The sequence below is a fragment of the Cryptotermes secundus genome, unplaced genomic scaffold (assembly GCF_002891405.2).
Source record: "Cryptotermes secundus unplaced genomic scaffold, Csec_1.0 scaffold5, whole genome shotgun sequence".
NCBI lineage: Eukaryota > Metazoa > Arthropoda > Insecta > Blattodea > Kalotermitidae > Cryptotermes > Cryptotermes secundus.
Window position 1 is genome coordinate 5602920 of NW_019724742.1, and position 20216 is coordinate 5623135.

Below are 20216 nucleotides of genomic sequence, written 5' to 3' on the forward strand. Positions count from 1 at the left end.
GAATCATGATGGGTGCCAAATCCTGTAGAGATATATTTAAGAGCCTACAGATCTTAGCTTTTCCTTGTGAATATATATATTCATTAATATACTTCATTACAAATAACGAACATTTTCAGACGAATGTGGATATACATAGTGTTACCACAAACACTGTCTTCATAAGACAATTGCTAACCTCATGCTTTCAGAAAAGCGCATATTATGCTGGGATCAACATTTTTAATAACCTGCCATCTGATCTCAAAGGTCTTATGAATGAAAAGGCACGGTTTAAAATAGCACTGAAACGATACTTAAATACACATTCATTCTACTCTGTTGATGAATACCTATTGTCTAGAAAATAACTTGTATATTTCTAAATAGCCTTGTGTGTAGTCACTGTGTATTCTTGGGACTGTACATATGTTTTGTATTTATATGACATATCCCACATCCTACAGTCAGTCTGACTAACTTTGGATCCATGGAATGCAATGCAATGTAATGTAATGTAATATTCTTGGTTCAATAAGACATAAAATCCATCCACTTACATATAACAAGCTCTGAGAGGTCAAGGAGAATCTGGGGGCTGAAAATGCCATGAGTTTGCAGAATTTCATGTGAATGCAAGGCTGTTTGCTCAGAACAAATAGGAAACACATCCAAAGGAGCACTATTCACACATCTGTAGTTGAAACAGCACTAATCCATATATTTTCAAAACCTTAAAATTATAATTCATTTATGAATGCTTTTGAAGGTCCATCATAATTGTAATATCTTGGACCTTATCCATTATCTTTAAGAGTCCAGTGACTGATAGTACCTGTAATGGACCACTCAAATTAGGTTCCTCCTTACTTGAAGGAGAAAAATAGTTTCTGAAATATTTTATGAACAAAATCTATGTGATTTATGAGGTTCAAGATATCAGAACTAACCACAGTTCCAGGAAAGCAGTCTTAATACATCAAGATAATCATATGAGAGTCCACTGTGCAAATGAAACACAATTGCAACAGTAAATGAGGCCCTCATTAATAGGAGATTGCCTGTGAAAGTAAAACAATAAAGAGCTTTCCACACAGGATTAAAGAAATACATCAGTACACACTTCATCCATGCCTCACTTTAAATAGGATATGCACTGTACGAGAATGTTTAGATTTGAAAAGCATTCTATTTGGTACCTACATGAACCAACATGACATAGTTTTCCTCTATTATCTCAAAGCCTGGGGCCACATCCCTTTACCCTAAACAGAGACTGCTAATATCTCAGAAACGATGACAAATTAGATCATCACAGTAGCGGGGCAACATCCAACTTTGCAACAACAACAAAGGAAGGTAAAGATTAAGATTGTGGTATTCTGGGATGTGGCATTGTTTGTTTGGCAGACAGCTATCAACATTTCAGAGGAACAACTGCCTTCATGTTCATCTCTATAGACTGAGGCAGTGTGTTGCTCCAAAACATTGGTAATCATCTACCAGACTATATGCCATCGTATTCCAGAAGAGACCGTCTTAACACTTTGCGGACTGCGCACCCTTTAAAAGATTTTTTGCTTTTAAACATGGCGGACCGTTCGCGTGTTAACAGGTTTTTAGAACATGATAAGTTGCAACACACTATACATCCCTCTGGCGCCACCTACATTGCACGCAACCACCTGCAGATGCGTGATAAGACTCTGGAATGTTTAGTTAGCAGTCAGTAACTTGACCTCGCTGTTTACTTAACCGATTATAAAGGAAAATGCTTTGCCTTCTTCAAGCTGTGTGTATCAGCCAGTAGCTAGTGGGGAGAATGGATCAAGGACAAATTCTCCTCCGATGACCTAACTGACCTGCCTTGTGAGATGCGTAGTAATGGATTAATTGTCATTCAGACAGCGACAGTGACAGGGGACAACAAAGAATTGTGGCCACAAACAGTATAAGTGACAGTAGCTCCGACGATAATGCGGGTAATAACATTGCGCGTAGTAACATTGCAGGGACAGCAAAAAATCTAAACCCTGATTCAAAATTGAAATACAAAGCATTTCTGATGAATGTGCAAAGGCCTGGGCTACAGTCCAGATGGTGGCGGCAGAACCAGGGTCACACAAAGACTTAGTATGACCGGGCCCATCAACTCCCACCCCACGAAGGCCTCATGTGGACCCCCCAGGGCGACTCTTGAGTGATATGTGGAAAAATACCCTCATGAAAATTGTGAAGAGTGAACATTCCAAGGGGAAGAATACTTCTAGGCAATGCCGTGTTTGCACAGTTCACACAAAAAGGAGTATGTCTACATTTGCAAGTTCTGTGTAATGCCACTTCACAAAGGGGAAAGTTTCCAGAAATATCACACCCTCAATCACTTCTAGGAGCATTGGTAAGTGTTCTCCAAAAATTTTAGTTCAAAAAATTAATTAGGAGATTTTATATTAATTTTTAAAGTGAAAAGTGCAAAAGTTAGGGTAGTATGTTTGAAAATGCCGGTCCCCAGGGTGATTTAAATATTTAAATCACCGGTCCACGGAGTGCTAATATTCACCACTGCAAGAACATTAATCTCATAAGGTCTACTCTTTTGTTCTTGCCCTCCCAAGATCATGTTCTAAAGGGTGTGGGCATGGCTTATTAATCAGAAGATAAAAATAAGTCAGTAAAAACCGAGAATTACTGCCAACATTGCAATATTTGTAAAATAACTCTGCTGTGGTTGGTCTAACATACAGGTCTTCTAAGATGACTGTAGAAAATATTACACCTTAAGCCATGAAAAGGTTCAATCAGAGAATAAGCAATGGATTGTTTCATCAACCGTAACCATGTTGAGCAATAAAATATGGCTTCACTTTGTACCTGTATTAACCCCAAATATATGCATCTATCTTGGAAGTCCACTGGGTCAACCCCCAAAATTACTCTCATCCAGTTTGTTCTGATTTTTCGTCATACCAATATTGAATATACTCATGTTATGTTCTTTAAGGAATTCAATTTTTGTACCTGTTCAGTGAACCTAAGTTGAAGCAGGAAACCTTTTCTGTCATGACAAAATCTAGTGTATAAGGAGAATAGTGAAACTGAAATGCCAAAAACAAAATTTTGCAAGAGGGTATGTCAGTGATTGAAAAATGGAGGAGACAAAAGTTTAATATTAAATTTGTCACATTTTCAGCATGTCTTACAGGTGAAGATTCTTATCATTAAACTATGGCCATATTCATGTACTCAGAATCCAATGAAAACATTTAACATGGAAAAAATGCAAATCCAAGTTTCAAGAAACCCTTGTAAACAAGTATTTTTCATGATGGCAGAATACTGTTTGCAGAACCACCTAGCAGCAGAATCAGTACTATCTGCAACCAAAATATGCACAGTCATAGCCTCTTACAACACCATTATGATTTTGCTGCCTGGTGATGCACCAGATATAACTCAAGAATGTCTTATCAAACCATATCATCTGCATTTCTCACTATGCTTTGACCAGCAAGCTAATGATCTCTGCAACATCCTATATGGCAACACAGCTTGTATTATTGTGGGTCACAGAGCAGCAGGCATGAATAGGATGAGCTTTGAGATGTGGGAAGATATTTTTGAAGCAACTGACGTAAATATAATGTTTAATAATTTTCTCAATACCTATCTTAGGATTTTCTACTCCAGTTTTACGAGAAGAAAAATAAAGAGCAAACCAAATGTTCATGAATGGTTAACTACAGGAATACGTATTTCATGTAGAAATAAAAGAAATCTTTATTTACAGTGTAGGACTAGTAATGATATAAAATTAAAAGAACATTACAAACAATACTGTAAAATTCTAACTAATGTCATCAAAGCGGCTAAAAAAATTCACTACGACAGGAGGATTATAGACTCTAAAAATAAATCAAAAACTATTTGGAACATAATCAAAACTGAAACTGGGAAAAAAGAAGATAAAGTAGACATTCAATCCCTTGATATCAAGGGTATTATAACTTCCGACCAACAAATCATGGCAAAAAATCTTAATGATTATTTTGTAACAGTTGCTGAGGATATTATTGATAATACAAGTATTAGTAAAACTGGACAGCCTATGCATGATAACTATTTAAATTATATGTCCTCAATGTTCACGAGTCCGCTGTCAAATATTAGACCTAAGCATGCCTCTACCCATGAGATAGAAGGAATCATCAAATCCTTAAAAGCCAAATACTCCCATGGTTATGATGAGATACCTGTCGCAATATTGAAAGCTAGTGCCCTATTTATTAGTTCTCCGCTAACATATATTGTAAATAAATCTCTTTCTTCAGGAATTTACCCAACTAGACTGAAATTTTCAATAGTAAAACCAGTATTTAAAAGTGGGGATAAACTTAACATCTCTAACTATAGACCAATATCTTTGTTACCGGCTTTCTCTAAGGTATTTGAAAAGGTAATATATTCAAGGCTTAACCAGCATCTAATACAAAATAAGATACTTGCTAGTGATCAATATGGATTTAGAAAAAACTCTACAACAAATAGGGCCTCTTTTAAATTATTAAATGAAATTTTAGTAGCCATGAACAATAAATTAACTATTGGGGGCATTTTCTGTGACCTGAAGAAAGCATTTGACTGTGTTAACCACGAAATATTTTTAAATAAACTGGGATACTATGGGATAAATGGAGTATTTAAAAAATTAATCAAGTCTTATTTGAACAATAGATACCAAAAGGTAGTATTAAATAATAGGACAACCTATAATACCACCTTTTCTGATTGGGAGATCATCAAATATGGTGTCCCACAAGGCTCTATATTAGGTCCTTTATTTTTCTTATTGTATATTAATGACTTACCCAAAGTAATAACAAATAATGCGAAGATTATTTTATTCGCTGACGATACTAGTATCATAATATCCGATTCGAGCCCTCATAATTTGGAAATTAATATGAATAAACAATTCTTAGCCATAAACAAATGGTTTGAAGCTAACCTGCTATCCTTAAATTTTAATAAAACCCACCATCTCCTGTTCAGGACTAAAAATAGTTTGGTAACAGACATAAGCATATATCATCAAAATAAGAATATCACTAATGTGCCAAATATTAAGTTTCTAGGTATTTATATTGATGAAACATTATCATGGAAGTCTCATATTGATAAATTAGTAATTAAAATGAGTGCAGCTTGCTATGCAATTAGAACTGTAAGAGGTCTCATGTCACAGGAAACCCTAAGGATGATCTACTTTGCCTATGTGCATACTATCATGGAATATGGGATAATTTTCTGGGGTAGCTCAGCAACTAGTATAAATGTTTTCAGAATGCAAAAGCGGATCATTAGAACTATTATGAATGTAAGAACTAGAGACTCATGTAGGGAACTATTCAAAAACCTAAAAATATTACCCATGTACTCACAGTATATATACTCTATAATTCTGTTTGTTGTAAATAATAGAGACCTTTACAGTTCAAACTATGAGACCCACAATCTTAATACTAGACATACCACAAATTTGCACCTTCCCACATCACGCCTAACAATCTTTCAGAAAGGACCATATTACTTTGGTATTAAGGCTTATAACCACCTGCCATCCAGAATCAAGAGTATGAGTAATGATGTGAAACTATTTAAACTGAGGCTAAAAAGATTTTTTCTTTCAAATTCTTTTTATTCCTTAGAGGAATATTTTAACCATGTATGTAATTAAAATTGGTAATTGTACCCCTGATATGTTAATTTTATATCATTACCTACGTATTTTCTATCAAGTATTTTCTATCAATTATTGTTTTATAATTTTGATCATTTTATGCATTGTACATTAATATAAATCTTTTAACTGTCTTAATGACAAAAGTATGTAAGTTTTTGTATTTTCCATATTTTAATCTATTAGCTTGTGACAAAATCCATATCCACTGGTCAGCTGTACCATAAGGATCAACGGATTGTATAAATGTAAATAAAAATAAATAAAAAATAGGAAACAGTGAACATTTGAATGAAATAAATTACCTTTGTTGAATGCAATCTTTCTTCTTCAGATTGCAGTCTTCTGGGCTGTGGCACTGTGTGGTCTTGTAGATGGACACAATTTTATACAGAAACATGTTGCCTCATCACCACTCTGAAGATGGAAGCAACATTATGTAATGGATTTGATCAACACATTGCCAGGCAACAGCTCTGTAAACACAGTCCAACACACAATAAATGAGGCTGTGTTGTCTATGTCATCCGCATCGAGCAGCAGTGGAACAATGGGATTATGCAACCCATTTCTAAGCAATGGCTCAGTAAACACACTTCCACTTAAGTGGTGACATCATCAACAATAGAGATGATCCACAGTGACCCTGTGAGTTGTAGGAGGCGACAAAAAGGAAAGTCTCAAATCTGAGAGAGTAAAATATGGTCGCGATTCCCTAGGGACTCAGACCTGAGAAAGACTGTGCTGGCAAGGACCAGCAGCATATACAAATGACAGACCCATCCTCTCGTCAGAGAGGGCGCCCCACAAAAACAAAACCGTAACTGTCAAACAATAATAAATATCTGGTCATGGGCCCCAGATGGGGCTCGACACCAAGACTTACTGATTGACTGACTGTCAGTCACAATGTGACTTCGACTTGACAGAGTTAGTTCAAGGGCAGTTACGAGTCAGTTGTAAGTTGGAGGAGTGAGTCCAGAAGAATTTTTAGTTCAGAGATTCCAGAGTAATTAAAGACAAAATGGCAAGACTTAATAGTGGTTTAAAGTGCTAATTTCTGTGTTGAGATCCACTGCTATGAAACAACTAGTGGAAACTGAGAATCCTAGTGCGTGTGCAACGGTGAACTGGAGAGTGAGTGAGTAAGCGATAGCGCTGTATTAATTGTAATTAAGAGAACATGCAATTGAATTGCTAATAAATCCAGTCATCTGATCTAGCACCTGTTATTTTCATCACGTGTACCACCCTATACATGGCAATATTTTTCTCAAATATTGGTATACACCTACAAGACTGTACTGTGTCACAGCCCAGAAGACTACACTATGAACACAATCATAAAAACCTGAAAGATTACATTTTGTCTCCTCTCAAGTATATATGAATGAGGCATTATGCTACAGGCCAGAAGGTCGCAGTTTTGATTCCCAATGAGGTCACTGGAATTTTTAATTGACCTAATCTTTCTAGCCACACTATGGCCCTGAGGTTGACTCAACCTCTAACAGAAATCAGCACCAGGAATCTTCCTGAGTGTAAAGGGTGGCCAGTGTGTAAGGCCGACAACCTCGCTGTCATCTGTGAGCCAACTGTCTAGAAAATGTGGGGGCCTTGATGTCTCACAACCCTATGGGCCTCCATGGCCTGTTACAGGGATAGGTTTACCTTTTTCTTATTTTACTCAAGTATTCATAATGTTGTATTTTAGCGTCCTGTTGCACTGATTTTCATCCATGATACGTATGTAATGGCCGTCTTGTAGTTTACTCAATTTCATATGTCGCTTTTTACTACATGTTTCGGCAACATAGTGCCATCTTCAGGTTCGTTATTGTTTTCCATCTTGTGTCTTTCATAAAATTATTTAGAAAGTACATTATTCGTCAACTATAATAAAATTTGTATATACTATACGCAAGTTTGAATTAAGACATATAGATGAATGATCTTAAAAAGTTTTAGTATATACAAATTTTGTTATAGCTGACGAATAATGTACTTTCTAAATAATTTTATGAAAGACACAAGATGGCAAACAATGTAATACCTTAGCGTAAATAACGAACCTGAAGATGGCACTATGTTGGCGAAACATGTAGTAAGAAGCGACATGTGAAATTGAGTGCACTACAAGACGGCCATTACATATGTATCATGGATTACTCAAGTATATATGAAAGGTATAATAAGGGACTCAAAGAATTTAATGAAAACAAACAAGTATGCAATATATCTTTTATTTAATTCTACTATGTGTATATACCTAATCACACAAAATATATATTCAGGCACACAGTTCAACATGTAATAATTACTATGTACAAATATCTCTAATATAATTGTTTTTAAAAATTGGTTTGTGTCTCTTCAAACAGACCAGCAATTATTGCACAGTACTGTAATCTTTCCCCTCTACTTTGATTGTTTACAATTAAGGGTACATGCATAATGTCTACGGTACATTATGAAGAGTTCGATGTGTATTCTGAAAATGAGTCTAACAAAGTTCACAAAATTGCAAACAGAGAAACTAAAGAGTCTTCATTGCAAAATAAGCATACCCTATATTTAGTCTGATGAGCTGAGCCTTGTGGAGGGAGCAATATGGTCGTTGATAGTTGAATTGTGCCTGGTCTTTCGAGAGCCCTCACTGTCATTGTCAACATTTGGATTTACTGAATGAGAGAGTGCCGCAGTTCTGTTAAAGTCTATCGTTGCATACCCTTCTGTACCTCGTCTTGGAGAGTCTGGTGGAAGAGATAGAGAGGTGGGAGGAACAGACCCAACAGGGGAATTTGCATTACCTGCCATTGAGTCTGTTCTATTTTGTTCTAGATTCAACTCAACATAATTCAACGTCCGGACCACTCCAGGAGGAGGGGTTAGTGGGTTCTGTGGTGACTGAACTGTGGAAGAAAGCAGTGGCAGAGGGGGCACTCTCTCTGTTCCTGACAGTCTCTTTGGAATGTGACTTCTAGCCACTTCAATTTCACCTGGTTCTAAATTGGCATAACAGTGGCGTGATTCTTCTAATTCCCATTCTTGCTGCTGCATGCCAGAACAAGGCAGTGCTGGTTTAGGCCAGATGGTGGTGGACGGTTTATCAGGAGTTGCTGATACACCATTTTCTGGTCCAGGGATGACATTCATGTAAAGATGACACTGTTGGGAATCATTTGTCAGATTATGACAAGCATAAGTTGATTCTCCATTGATACTACATGTTGGAGATACTGGTTCTACTCCTGCACTGAGATCTACATTGATGTAAGATGGTGTCAAGTATGTCTGGGTACAAGACATGGTTTCAACACTGATATTTGTTGTAATTCCATCAGCACTCCCCACACTTTGCCGACATGTAGACTTGTTCCCATCAGTTGTAACAGGGGGTGGCACTGTACAAGGAATTGACTCACCATTGAAATGAGGTTCCCTGACTGTTCTCTGGGGCTGCTGCTGCTGTTGAACACTGCTTTCAAATGGCTCTGCTGGTGCTACTGTAGTTGTGGTTGTAGTAACAGTGGTGGTGGTGGTTGTAGTACTACTACTACTACTACTACTAGTAGTAGTAGTAGTAATAGTAGTAGTAGTAGTAGCAGCAGCAGTAGCTGCTGATGCCATAAATAATTCTTCATTGGCATAATATAAATTAGGATTGTTGTTGCTAGTTACAGACAGACCTGGGAAAGAAGGAATGATTGCAGGTGGTGGTGATGGAGATGCAGTACCCTGAGGACTAATGGGGCCATTGCTACTGCTCCCAACACTGCCTAATCTTGTTGATCCTCCCCCATTTTGGGATGCAAAGCGGATACTATTCGGAGCATTAACTCTACTGCCTGACCTTAAAGTTGAGAGCTCCAAATATGTGGTATCTCCACTAATACTTAGTCGAGATGATACAGCTGGACCTGGGGCTGAAGGAACTTGGAATTCCTGAGAGACAGCATCTTCACTAGCACTGTTTCTTACTTGGATATGACTCTGCAGCAAGTTGAACAACAATTCAGCTCGCTGACAGCGGAAAGCATAAATACCAGGTCCTGTTGGGCAACGCCGACCACACTCAAAACTAAACAAATCTGCATCAAATCCATATCGTCTCAGACATCGTAGTGGCCATTTAACTGGATCTTTCTTTTTCTGGTATAGGACTAGGTCAGATTCAGTTATCTCCAATTGCCCATGGCTTAACCAATTGCCTAGTTCATCCACATTCATCACCTATTTAATAAGACAATATTAATTAGAAGATAACAGTTTATGCAGTGTTTCTCAACCGCCGGGCCCTCGTATTATAGAAAAAAGAATTTACCGGGCCACGGTCTCGCAACGGTTGAGAACCACTGGTTTATAGTAATATAAACTTCTTATCTTAAGCAAAACATTTGTCACTCTTACCTGAAAGATGTTCGGGTGGCGATCATTAATATCCGTCTTGCTGCAAGTACAGCCCATCGTTCTGCACTCTCTACACAGAACAACAATGAAAATGAAACTTTTCAAATTCTGTTACCACTGTAAATTACCTGTAAATGGAATTGCATTGATGCAATTGTTTGGACGGCCACAAAGTTCACTGTTTCCCATTTAAAATACCTTATATTTATAAAAAACACCTAAAATAAAACAAATTTTTTAATTTACACACACCAAGGTATGTGTATCCGATCCAAATCCATATTTATTGCATGAAATTACTCCTGGCGTATATTAAATGACGCAGAAACATCAGCAGCAGCAGCAACAAGCTTGACAAAGATGGTAGTCAATTATAAGACACCAATCGTATCTCCCGAGTGTCATCTGTCGAACAGCTGTAAACTATAAGAAGATGAACAATCAAACTGCAATAATTAACACCGAATGGTTAGTTTGTGCTATTATGACCATTATGACGATTATGCCAAACAGCAGTGTCACCAATATAACTGATCAAAGTCCTCAACATAGCACATAATAAGTATCATAGATGAAATAATAACCTTTCCCAGGAAAATGCTGGCCGTCTCAATGCTACGATATTGGGGTGGGACTTATGTTATTATGAACTCTCCATTACATTTCTGTCCTTGTACATGGAATATTAGCCAGCAAACAAGCTCACATATTTTATTATTGTTATCGACATTTTTTTAAAGAGCCAGTAACGTACACCCCGTTATAGTGTAATTGAATAACACGGATCGTTCAATAACGCTCTCGATCTTCCACGAGGAAGCAGGCACGACAACCTTGCCATGGGTTGTAAGAGAATCGTCTGTATTTTCTGAGATAGCGGTGGTGAAGGTAATGAGCTAATGAACGGTAATGAAGGCTGTGACGGAATGGTCAAGCGGAAAGGAGCTGAAACCGAGGAGGAATGGAGGATAACGTTCGAAAACCGAGACGTGCTAGGGGTACTGTTACATATAGAAGTCGGAATTACTTCGCATTAGGTGTTCTTGCTGTCGGAGCAATCTATGGAATAATTTTCCAGTATGTGAAATTAAACTTATGTAATTCGTTATTCTCTTGGAGAAATTTTGCAAACATAACCTTTTTCGTGAAAGCAAATGTTTGTGGAATAATATCATTTACAATCGTGTAACAAGTTTCGTAATCTGTTTTAAGTGTGGTATCTGTGTAGCTGTAAATGCTTTGGATGATGGTTCAGCAAGGTCTACCAGTGTTGGGCCACATGCTGTTCGGAGTGAAGTGAACAGAACGTAGTTAAAGTAAAGTTCCTGTACTTAATTAAGCACTACGCCATGAAGGCGTATGGGATAGTGGATGTATAGATCCACATTTTCTTGACCTCGGCATTAGTTGGATGTGAGTGGTCACCTTCACTCCCCGGCCGCTTTACCCTACGTGAAAGAGCTCCCGGTACCCATTGGATAGGAGGTCGGTGGACCCCAGAGCCAGTCTGGACGACGTGGAAAAGAAAATTCTTGACCCTACCGGCACTCGAACTCAGGCCCTTAATTGGTCCAGCCCATAGCCAGTTCCCATACCGACTACGCTTTCATGGCTCCTGAACAGGAAGTTTACACACAAATTTGTGGAAGGATTGAACAAGTAAACAGGTCTATTTACCTGTGAGAGGGGAAGTAAGAGAAATAAGTCTTTACATGGCTCTTTTTTGAGCATGTATTGTGATTTTGTAGCTTTGGTTTGGAAGAGGATATTTTATTACCGTCAGACAAGTTACCTGATAATATTAATCAATATGTCATGAATTAGTGAAAATATGCATTGTACAGTGCTTATAGCGGTTTTTTACTAGCTAGAAATAAGTGGGACCTTATTAACAGATCATGTTTGCTATTAATACAGCACAAGCAGTACAGCATGCCTACAAACCACACCGTTAATAACAAGAACACACCACCAAGGGATAGGTGATAATTCCTCTACTAAGGAAGATAAAACCAACCCACATTGGTTCACGAATAAAATTCTTATCTTAAAATAAGTTTGTACACACACTCATAAACATAATTTTAATGTAAAGAAGGCTGCTGTGGTGAAACAAATTGAATTTTTTATATAAAATACAGTGGAACATTTTTAATTATCCTTGGGGAAGTGATTGCAACTACGCCACTTCTAAGTAATACAATTCAAAAACGTTCTTATTACCAAAAAAAATTACGTCAACATCTATACGACAAAAATCAACAACTTTATATTGTGAGAGTCATAAATGTTTTAAGTGTTTCTACTCTTAAAAACTTTTATGTATTAGTGGATTCCTGATCGTAGAGGCATACCTCTGATGATGATTCATTATGAATCGAAACATGTTGGGTAACTAAGTGCTAAAGTGGTGGAAACATCATATGTCACACTGGACTGAAATAAACTTAATTGTAAAAAATAAATTAACATGGTGTTTACTTTTTCATTGCTATATCTTTGTATAACTTAAAAACTATTGTTCCTTTCCAGAATTTGATTGTAATTTAATCCTTTGCATACCATGAGCCTGTTAGATTGGCTTAGGGTACTTACGTTAACCACAACAGCTGAAGAGATCTGCTCATTGTTCATTAGTAGAACACTCCTGCTAATGGATTGTGTCAGGTGTGACATGTGTGGAGGGAAGAACAGGCTTTCACTTGATCTGTTTCTGTGTGGTTTGAAGATTGTGGATTTTTAAGTGCAACTGCTTTTGCCCCAGTTCAGCCCGGACATTTTAAGCAGGCAGTTTTATGGCATGCCTTGGCAATTGGAAGCTTAGACAGTGTATTACTCTTTTGTATATAAGTTACATATATTATAAAATCTAAGTAGAAGAGAAATTGCTTTTTATCCTTCAGTATGTTTGAATGAGTGTTGAATGAGCTAATGGTTGGATTCAAGAGAACACACATTACTGTCTCTTATGTAGCCAAGAATTTGGACATCAGGTGTGAGTATGAATGCATGTTCCACCATCCGTGATGATTTCAGGTTGCACAGAATGTGTGTGGAAGGTGAGTTTTGTTGTCTGAAACTTTGTGTAAATAAAGCACAGAGCCAGTGTTCATAGTATTGTGGTGTGTACACCCGTTTGCCAGACAACATCTGCAACACACCGCCAAGAGTATGGGAACAGTATTTTCTTCGTCTGCAGATGGCCTGTTGCTATGCAACAGCTGCACTGTGACATCACACAACAGTATGTGGCCGTCACCTGATATGTTTCCTACCAATGCCCCAGGATGATGTCATTGCCGCTTGGGTGATATAACAGTACTGCTGATCGCAACAGATCTGTGCTGTCCAATTCAAAGCTACGAGACGAGGGCCAAACCAGACAAAAAGAAGTAGTGGAACTATGGGTGGACGCAAGCGAAGTGGAACCAGGAATGTAGAAGAACACAGGAGGTCACCCTATGAGAATGTCAGGTGTGATTTAGAAGACTTTGTGTGTGCTGTTGTGCAGAGACATCTGGAGTGATCTGAAGTGTTTCCTGTGTTTTAATTGCATTGCCAGGAGAGGACTAGTGTGTGTGCATGCAACAGTGAATTATGAAATGTGTGTAAATCAGTGATAGCACTGTATTTAAGTGTAATTAAGAGAGTGTGTGTAACCAAGCTGTTAATAAATCCAATCATTCGAAAGTATTATTGAAGAGTTCCATCTTCTGAGATATAATACCATGTAGTCTGGCAAGTGTCACCCAACGTTTTGGAGGAACATACTGCCTCCATCTTCAGGATCAAAGAGTGAGCCAAGCAAAAAACCAGGATGAAGCAGGCAGCAAGCAGAGCTCTGCTCACTTCATGCTGGTTCCTTGCTTCGCACACTCTTTGATCATGAAGATGGAGGCAGTATATTCTTCTAAAATGTTAGTTGACTTTCAGCATATAGAATTGCTGTGCAGTATATCAGAATACACATTACAGACATGATTGTAATAATTGATACCTTCTGTACCTTTATGGAAGCATTCAAATTGTCATTAATATGCATTCATGTTAAGGGAGCATGTAACCTCATATGTTCTAATTCTAGAATCTAATCTCTTGAGGTCCATGTGTTTTGTAACAGAAATGTGACTCCTACTAGGTCCAGTTTGTTTTATTTCATCATGAAAATGCTGAACCTGGTCATTATTTAATAAACACTGAATTGAATTTGGCAGAAATTTCCTTATTTTGTGGATCAGTACTGTAATTTGATATTTCAAAAGGCCGGACTGACCGAAACAGTTTATGGTCACATATGATCTGGTAGCTGTATACCATTATGTGTCTCTTCAGTTCCTATGTGGACAGTCTCCTTCTTGTGCATATTGACACTTCTAATTGAATGAGCCGAACATTGTGGTGACAGTATAAATGACTGTACTGTGAGTAAAATTTGTAAGGCAGCACAAGAGGATTGCTGAAGGAAAGCTAACTGAAGATTTCACTTTTAGTACAACAGTCGAATTTCAACTAAAATTTTGTAATTTTATGGTATTATTTTAACAGTTTTGTTATCTCATTAACTTTCAACCTCTGTTATGACACAAAGTTGAAAGTGTAACATCTCGCATAAAGAAATTGTGTCGTATTTCGAACCTGAGGATGACTGTAGTCAAAACATGTGGCTTGTTCACACACAGAATATTATTGTGAGTGACATTGGATTGTAATATTGTGATTATAATTCATAATAACATGTTTCATTTGTTATGTGAGATTGCAGTGTATCATGTTTGCTAGGAGTTTGGAGTTCATATATAATGTCACATTGTATTATTGTAAGTTGCTGGAAATGTGAATAATGTGAACTTATTTTCTAGTTACACTGGTCCAGCGCAGAAACTCCGGCAGTCCATACGAAATGGGAAGTTCTCTCCTACAGAAGAAGAACTTGAGAGAAAAGCTTTGATGTCAGTTATACCTAAGCAGAGAGGAGAAACCATTAAAAAGCTAATGGAAGAATCAAAGGGTTCAAAATCTTATTGATATAGATTGTGTTGTTAATAACTTTAGAGTTGTTAGTCCATTATTCATAAAGAATGAGTGATTAAACTAAAGTAACTGTGCGCCATGTTTGAACTATGATGCAGAATGGAACAGAGTAATGATAATGATTTCCAGCTAAGCAAACCAAACTCACAGTCTTATCCTAAAACAAGAAACAAGTTGTCAAGCAAACATCGGGTAAAGCTTCATTGCAAGAAGAAATGTGATTCTGCTCTGTATAGTCCTGTATCTTCTTATTACAGAAGGTAGTGATCTTTGTTTTGTTCTATTTATTGGTATGTGCAAGGTGGCTGAAAAAAACAGGTGATGTCATGGCTGTATAATATCTGACTCAGATTTTACCATTTCCCCAGAAAGAAAGGTTAGAGAAATAATGCCTCCTTGAATAGTCAGGATAGGATTATATACATATATATATATAGGGAGAGGGAAAGCCACTTTCTCACAGGAAAATAGTTTCACAGTCACTGAGGGGCATTTAAGTATGGTAAGGGCTGTATAAACTAGTGTTTCCTAAACTGTTATCTGCTGACCACTTGTGGTGCATTCTTGTTTCATGGGTAATCTGTGTGGTTTTCTATTGAATGTAGCTTCTGTGGGGTAGCGTCTTTCTTTCTCTCTTTATTTTTAAGCCATATGAATACAAGCATATGTAATTTATTAGAAATGGCAAGTAAAATCACAACCAGTTACTGCATTTGTTAACTGTAGATTATGTAAGTAGGTAAATGCAGTAACAAGATGGTCCATAGTGACAGGAAGGATTACTCAGGAGGTCCACTGAGTTCAAAAGGTTGGGAAGTGCTGACTTAGGCCATCCCCAGGTCAGTTAATTAGCTTATCATTTTGAAGCATGAAGTTCATCGAAATAACATTTCAAAGTTCAGTTGATACCACACTGCATCTCCATTACAAAGACCATTTGGTTAATCTTATTTAGGCAAGTAATTGCTTTTTATTATGAGAATCATGTGAAATACATAAATACACTCTGGGAAAAATGCAGAGTTTTTAAACATGAAGGCAAGTTGTAATCTGTGTAAATCAGAATCCTAGAGGCTTGCAAGAACATTTTTATCCCTATAAAGAAAGGCAGTGTCATCATGTCTGCCCCTCCTTATTGTTAATCATTTGAAATGTTCATGTAACTTGGTTTGAACATCATGCTCCTAGAGGTCATGCCAGCTTTATATCTCATATGCCGCCACCAACTTCGTCAACATGCAAACTCCTAAGACGGGCACAGCACTATTGCCACCCAACCCTTTGAAAGTCTAGTGGGTACTGTATATGCCACCTAATTCAACACTGGGAAGCTCAGCATTTTGTCCATACAGCATTGTCATGTGATAATGACTAAACTATGGGTTCAGATTGGAAATTGATTTTTTGGCAGCAGTTCCTTTATCTATAACTGCCTTAACTATGTATACATTCACAGTTGTTTGCTCCCTCCTTAAGGCTGCTTCCCACAAGACGCTTTCTGGTAAGATGCTAGTTCCTGCGGGTGTATAATCATTACCTAATCAGAGGTGACCCCCTGTGCGAATGATGCCATTGTCACCAATGCTAGTGCTTTAGGCTCTGACTCTTGTAGGGAGAACTGCATTCATCAGTGCCCTTCCATTCCAGATGTCAACCAGCCTTCACTTCCTTGTAGAATTGGCACCTCGCTGCCATTATCATCTGCTTCTTCCTTAGGACAGTATGGCTCTGACTCTGCAGGTTCAGCCACAGTGGCTCATGCATTCCCACCTTTCAACTTCTTTGCAGCAAGTACATACCCCTCAGCTTGGCCCTCTAGAGTGTACCTCTGATATGCCCTCCCCCCAGAAGTCTTCAGTTATCCTCACAGGCACTGCTCTTGGACACTGAACCATCATCCTTATGTCGTACATCCATTTTCTGCAGGCATTCTTCCATCTTGGCCCCACTAGTTTGTCAGGCACGTGCAGGGAGTCACACAGTCATGATACTCTCACACTAAGCTGATATTACCTCATTGCTGGCCTTCATATGGGCGAATGACTGTGGTTACTCCCTCGGCACCATAAAGGCACTTCTTTGTCACCCAGTTTTACCACAGGGCACCTCAAATCCCACAGAGGTGACATGGGCATGAAAGACAACCAGCCCCAAGTTGAACTTATTAGGGATCTTGATAACAGGCAACCACGTCTAGTAACAGACTGAGAACACTAGACTGTGTGCTCTAGTGAACTGTAAAGTGTGGAAATAGCGATGGTGTTATATAATTATTTGTGGTCAGTAAATTTATTCACCAATTCAAACCCCATGTATAGTCACACATATTACATGACGGTATAAATATCTAAGGGAATTAATAGGTTGTATGGGCCTAAATTCCTTGCAGCTGATGCTATACAAAACACTTTGTAAACTGCATAAGTTCTCAAAGCTCGAGTATGTCAGTTTTGTTATTCGCAAAGTAACTGAAATGAAACCATGAAAGATGTTGAGATTTGAGATTCTCAGCAGCTGTGTAGGGCAGTGGTCTTCTGGGGTGTGACACCATGTACTAGTCTGGTAGGTGGTTACCAACATTTTGGAGGTACCTGCTACCTTCTGCCCTGATGTGGAGGGGTGGGGAAGATTTCTTCGAACCATCAATGATGGACAAGGAATCTCCAGTACCTTCTGTCTTTCCACATTCAGTTTCTTGCCACTTCATTCCTATCGTCTTGATGTCTTTGATTACCTAGGTGAACCTTCTTATTCTGGGTCATTCCATAAGTCCCTTTCCCTTGGAATTTGCTACTAATTCCTTACTATGTATCGTTCCCATCCTTTCCTCTCTAGTAGCAGAACCATTGCAACCACATCTGTTGTAACTTTGTCAACAGTTCTGAATTCCAACTTGTCTGTAACTCTTTATTTTGAATTCTCTTGCTTCCAGTTTTCCCTTAATTATATATTTTGTATATATTATGTGTATTTTGGTTGTATTTCTCTTTGTAAGGGCCCATGTAATTTTAGCTATGCAACTCAGAATTCAGTGTAAGCATCTTATTACAAGATGCTTTTTTGGCAGCAAAATTTTGTGTTCAGATTTGCAACAGCTATAAACCTAGGCCTATGTACTAATATACCCAGTTTACAGATGTTTCTCGATAACTTATGCTTATTTAGTTCTTAAGTTGGTGCCCTGTATAAGAGAATTTTTGTTTCCCTGTACAAGCTCCAGTGTTTATAATGTTCAAGCGGAAGTATCTGTTTATTGTTTGGGATGTGGATGCTTTCTTTGCTGGTATCACAAAATAACACTGAAACTGAGAAATTGAAGTTTATTCATTGCAAATTGCAACTAAAAATTCTGCTGCAATATCTGCACATAGCTATAACTGCCATGAGTAACGTACCTCTTGGCAAGAGTATAGAGTAAATTTCATAATATATTGAAAATATCATATTGTGTTCTTTATTAGATGTGTATCTGAAAATAGAAAATTTACAAGAAATTTTCATTTTTATATATATTGTCATGTGTTGGGTAAGCCACGCGGCAAATAACTTCATGCTGTCAAGGGTGTAGCGAATATTTATTGTGCTTTGCTTCTACAATCACACACTTTACACTTCTTATCACTTGCAGTATCACAATTAGTGCTCCCACTATATCTCAGTGAATACTAGACTGCCTTCGATGGCGACTCTTAAGACTGACTTGTTACTGCAGAAGTGCATTATTCCTGCTGGTTCAACAGTCCATTGCTTAGGAAGTGCAATATTTCCCATTGTTACTCAACAACAATTTGTTGCTATGATTTATCACTTTGGGAACTCCACAATTTCCACCTGTTCGTTGCCATGGAAGTGTGCATTCTGATTTTAGTGGTTTTCGCGGCGATGGGCATAAGATAACATGTCACAATATATGAAATGTAGTAATTTTTCAGGCATTCACTTTTGTTTCTTTGTTTGCCCAGAAACACATCAAGATTTGTGGCAGAATGTGTGGAAACTGTTCATTGTGAGCAAGATAGCGTAGAGCCAAATAATGATGGCTCAATAAAAAATTGTATGATATTTGAGCTGAATAAACACAATTCCATTACCATTGAACACTGCAGCAGTGGAGAACAGAATGTGAACCATATAGTATGTTGCAATTCAGAGCCAACATCTCAAATGCATAAGAAGCCGAGCAACATAAATAACACAAATAAACCTTCATTGCAGAGCAAAACCATTGAAATAATCCAAGGTACTGATGCTGAAAGGACTGCAGCTCCTACAAATGACGAGCCTGTCAAGGAGTGTAGACGTGAATCTGTAGATGTAACGGAATGTGGGAGTGGCCTCACAAATAGTGCCAATGATAATGATTGCTCTGATAAAAATGTATGTGTGTCATTGGGACAGTTAAATAATTTTACAACAGACAGTGTATCAGCTTGTGTACCTGAGGTTTATACTTCTATTGCTGGTGTCACAAGGAGAAAGTTTCATTGTCCACTGTGTTGGAAAACTTCCGACAAGAATGAAGCACAGGTATTGCACATAAAGGCGTGTGCATTGCGGCACAGTGTAACAACACGGCAGCTTCTCGATGCTGTTGAGTTGCAGGAGAGACAGGCAGCTGAGAGAGAAGCTTTGGGTCTTCCAGATATCCCAGCTGCTCATACTGTAAAGAAACAATCTTCAAAAAAGGTAATTTAGCAGAGTTTGATGTAACAGTTTTTTTTTTATTTTGCACTGTTTAGAATGTTAATAAAGCTTGGGAAACTATTAAAGAGAATATAAAAATGTCTGCCAAAGAGAGTCTAGGTTATTATGAACTGAAGAAGCATAAGCCATGGTTTGATGAAGGATGCTCAAAATTATTAGATCAAAGAAAACAGAACAAATTGCAGTGGTTACAGGATCCAAGAGAGTTAAATGGGGATAATCTGAACAATGTAAGATTTGAGGCTTTCACGGCGGTGACTATGAAGAAAGCAGTCTTCTGGGCTTTGGCGCCGTGTATATGTGGTGTTAACCGACGTTTCGGAGGAACGTATCGCCCCCATCTTCAGGGTTGAAG

At 37.9% G+C, this 20216-nt stretch overlaps 2 protein-coding genes across 6 annotated transcripts in view; one reads left to right on the plus strand and one right to left on the minus strand.

Moving 5' to 3' along the window:
- Positions 1–7943: 7943 nt before the first annotated feature.
- LOC111862767 (fibroblast growth factor receptor substrate 2) lies at positions 7944–10813 on the minus strand. 2 transcript variants are annotated; one of them, XM_023848430.2, is made up of 4 exons: positions 10711–10813; positions 10379–10549; positions 10127–10196; positions 7944–9949 (listed from the first exon to the last, which is right to left on the minus strand). In XM_023848430.2, exons 3-4 carry the CDS (start codon positions 10181–10183, stop codon positions 8291–8293), a joined length of 1716 nt encoding a protein of 571 aa, XP_023704198.1. In that variant the 5' UTR covers positions 10184–10196; positions 10379–10549; positions 10711–10813; the 3' UTR covers positions 7944–8290. The 2 variants fall into 2 exon arrangements, with proteins under 2 accessions (XP_023704198.1, XP_023704199.1); XM_023848431.2 differs by lacking the exon at positions 10711–10813 and having other exon boundaries at positions 10127–10254; positions 10379–10675.
- Positions 10814–10949: 136 nt separating this feature from the next.
- Positions 10950–20216, plus strand: part of LOC111862766 — a 32631-nt gene continuing 23364 nt past the window's right edge. The window contains exons 1-3 of one of the 4 annotated variants that reach the window (XM_023848428.2): positions 10950–11014; positions 14986–15417; positions 19120–19843. In XM_023848428.2, the coding sequence (XP_023704196.1) occupies positions 15257–15417; positions 19120–19843 (885 nt within the window). In that variant the 5' untranslated portion in view covers positions 10950–11014; positions 14986–15256. The other 3 variants (XM_023848425.1, XM_023848427.1, XM_023848429.2) reach the window with 3 other exon arrangements.

Excerpts from the sequence above, each read along its gene's own strand:
- LOC111862767 (XM_023848430.2), bottom strand. The coding sequence starts at position 10,183 with ATGGGCTGTACTTGCAGCAAGACGGATATTAATGATCGCCACCCGAAC. Across the intron at positions 9,950-10,126 it reads GCCACCCGAACATCTTTCAG|GTGATGAATGTGGATGAACT; the intron begins GTAAGAGTGACA and ends CTTATTAAATAG.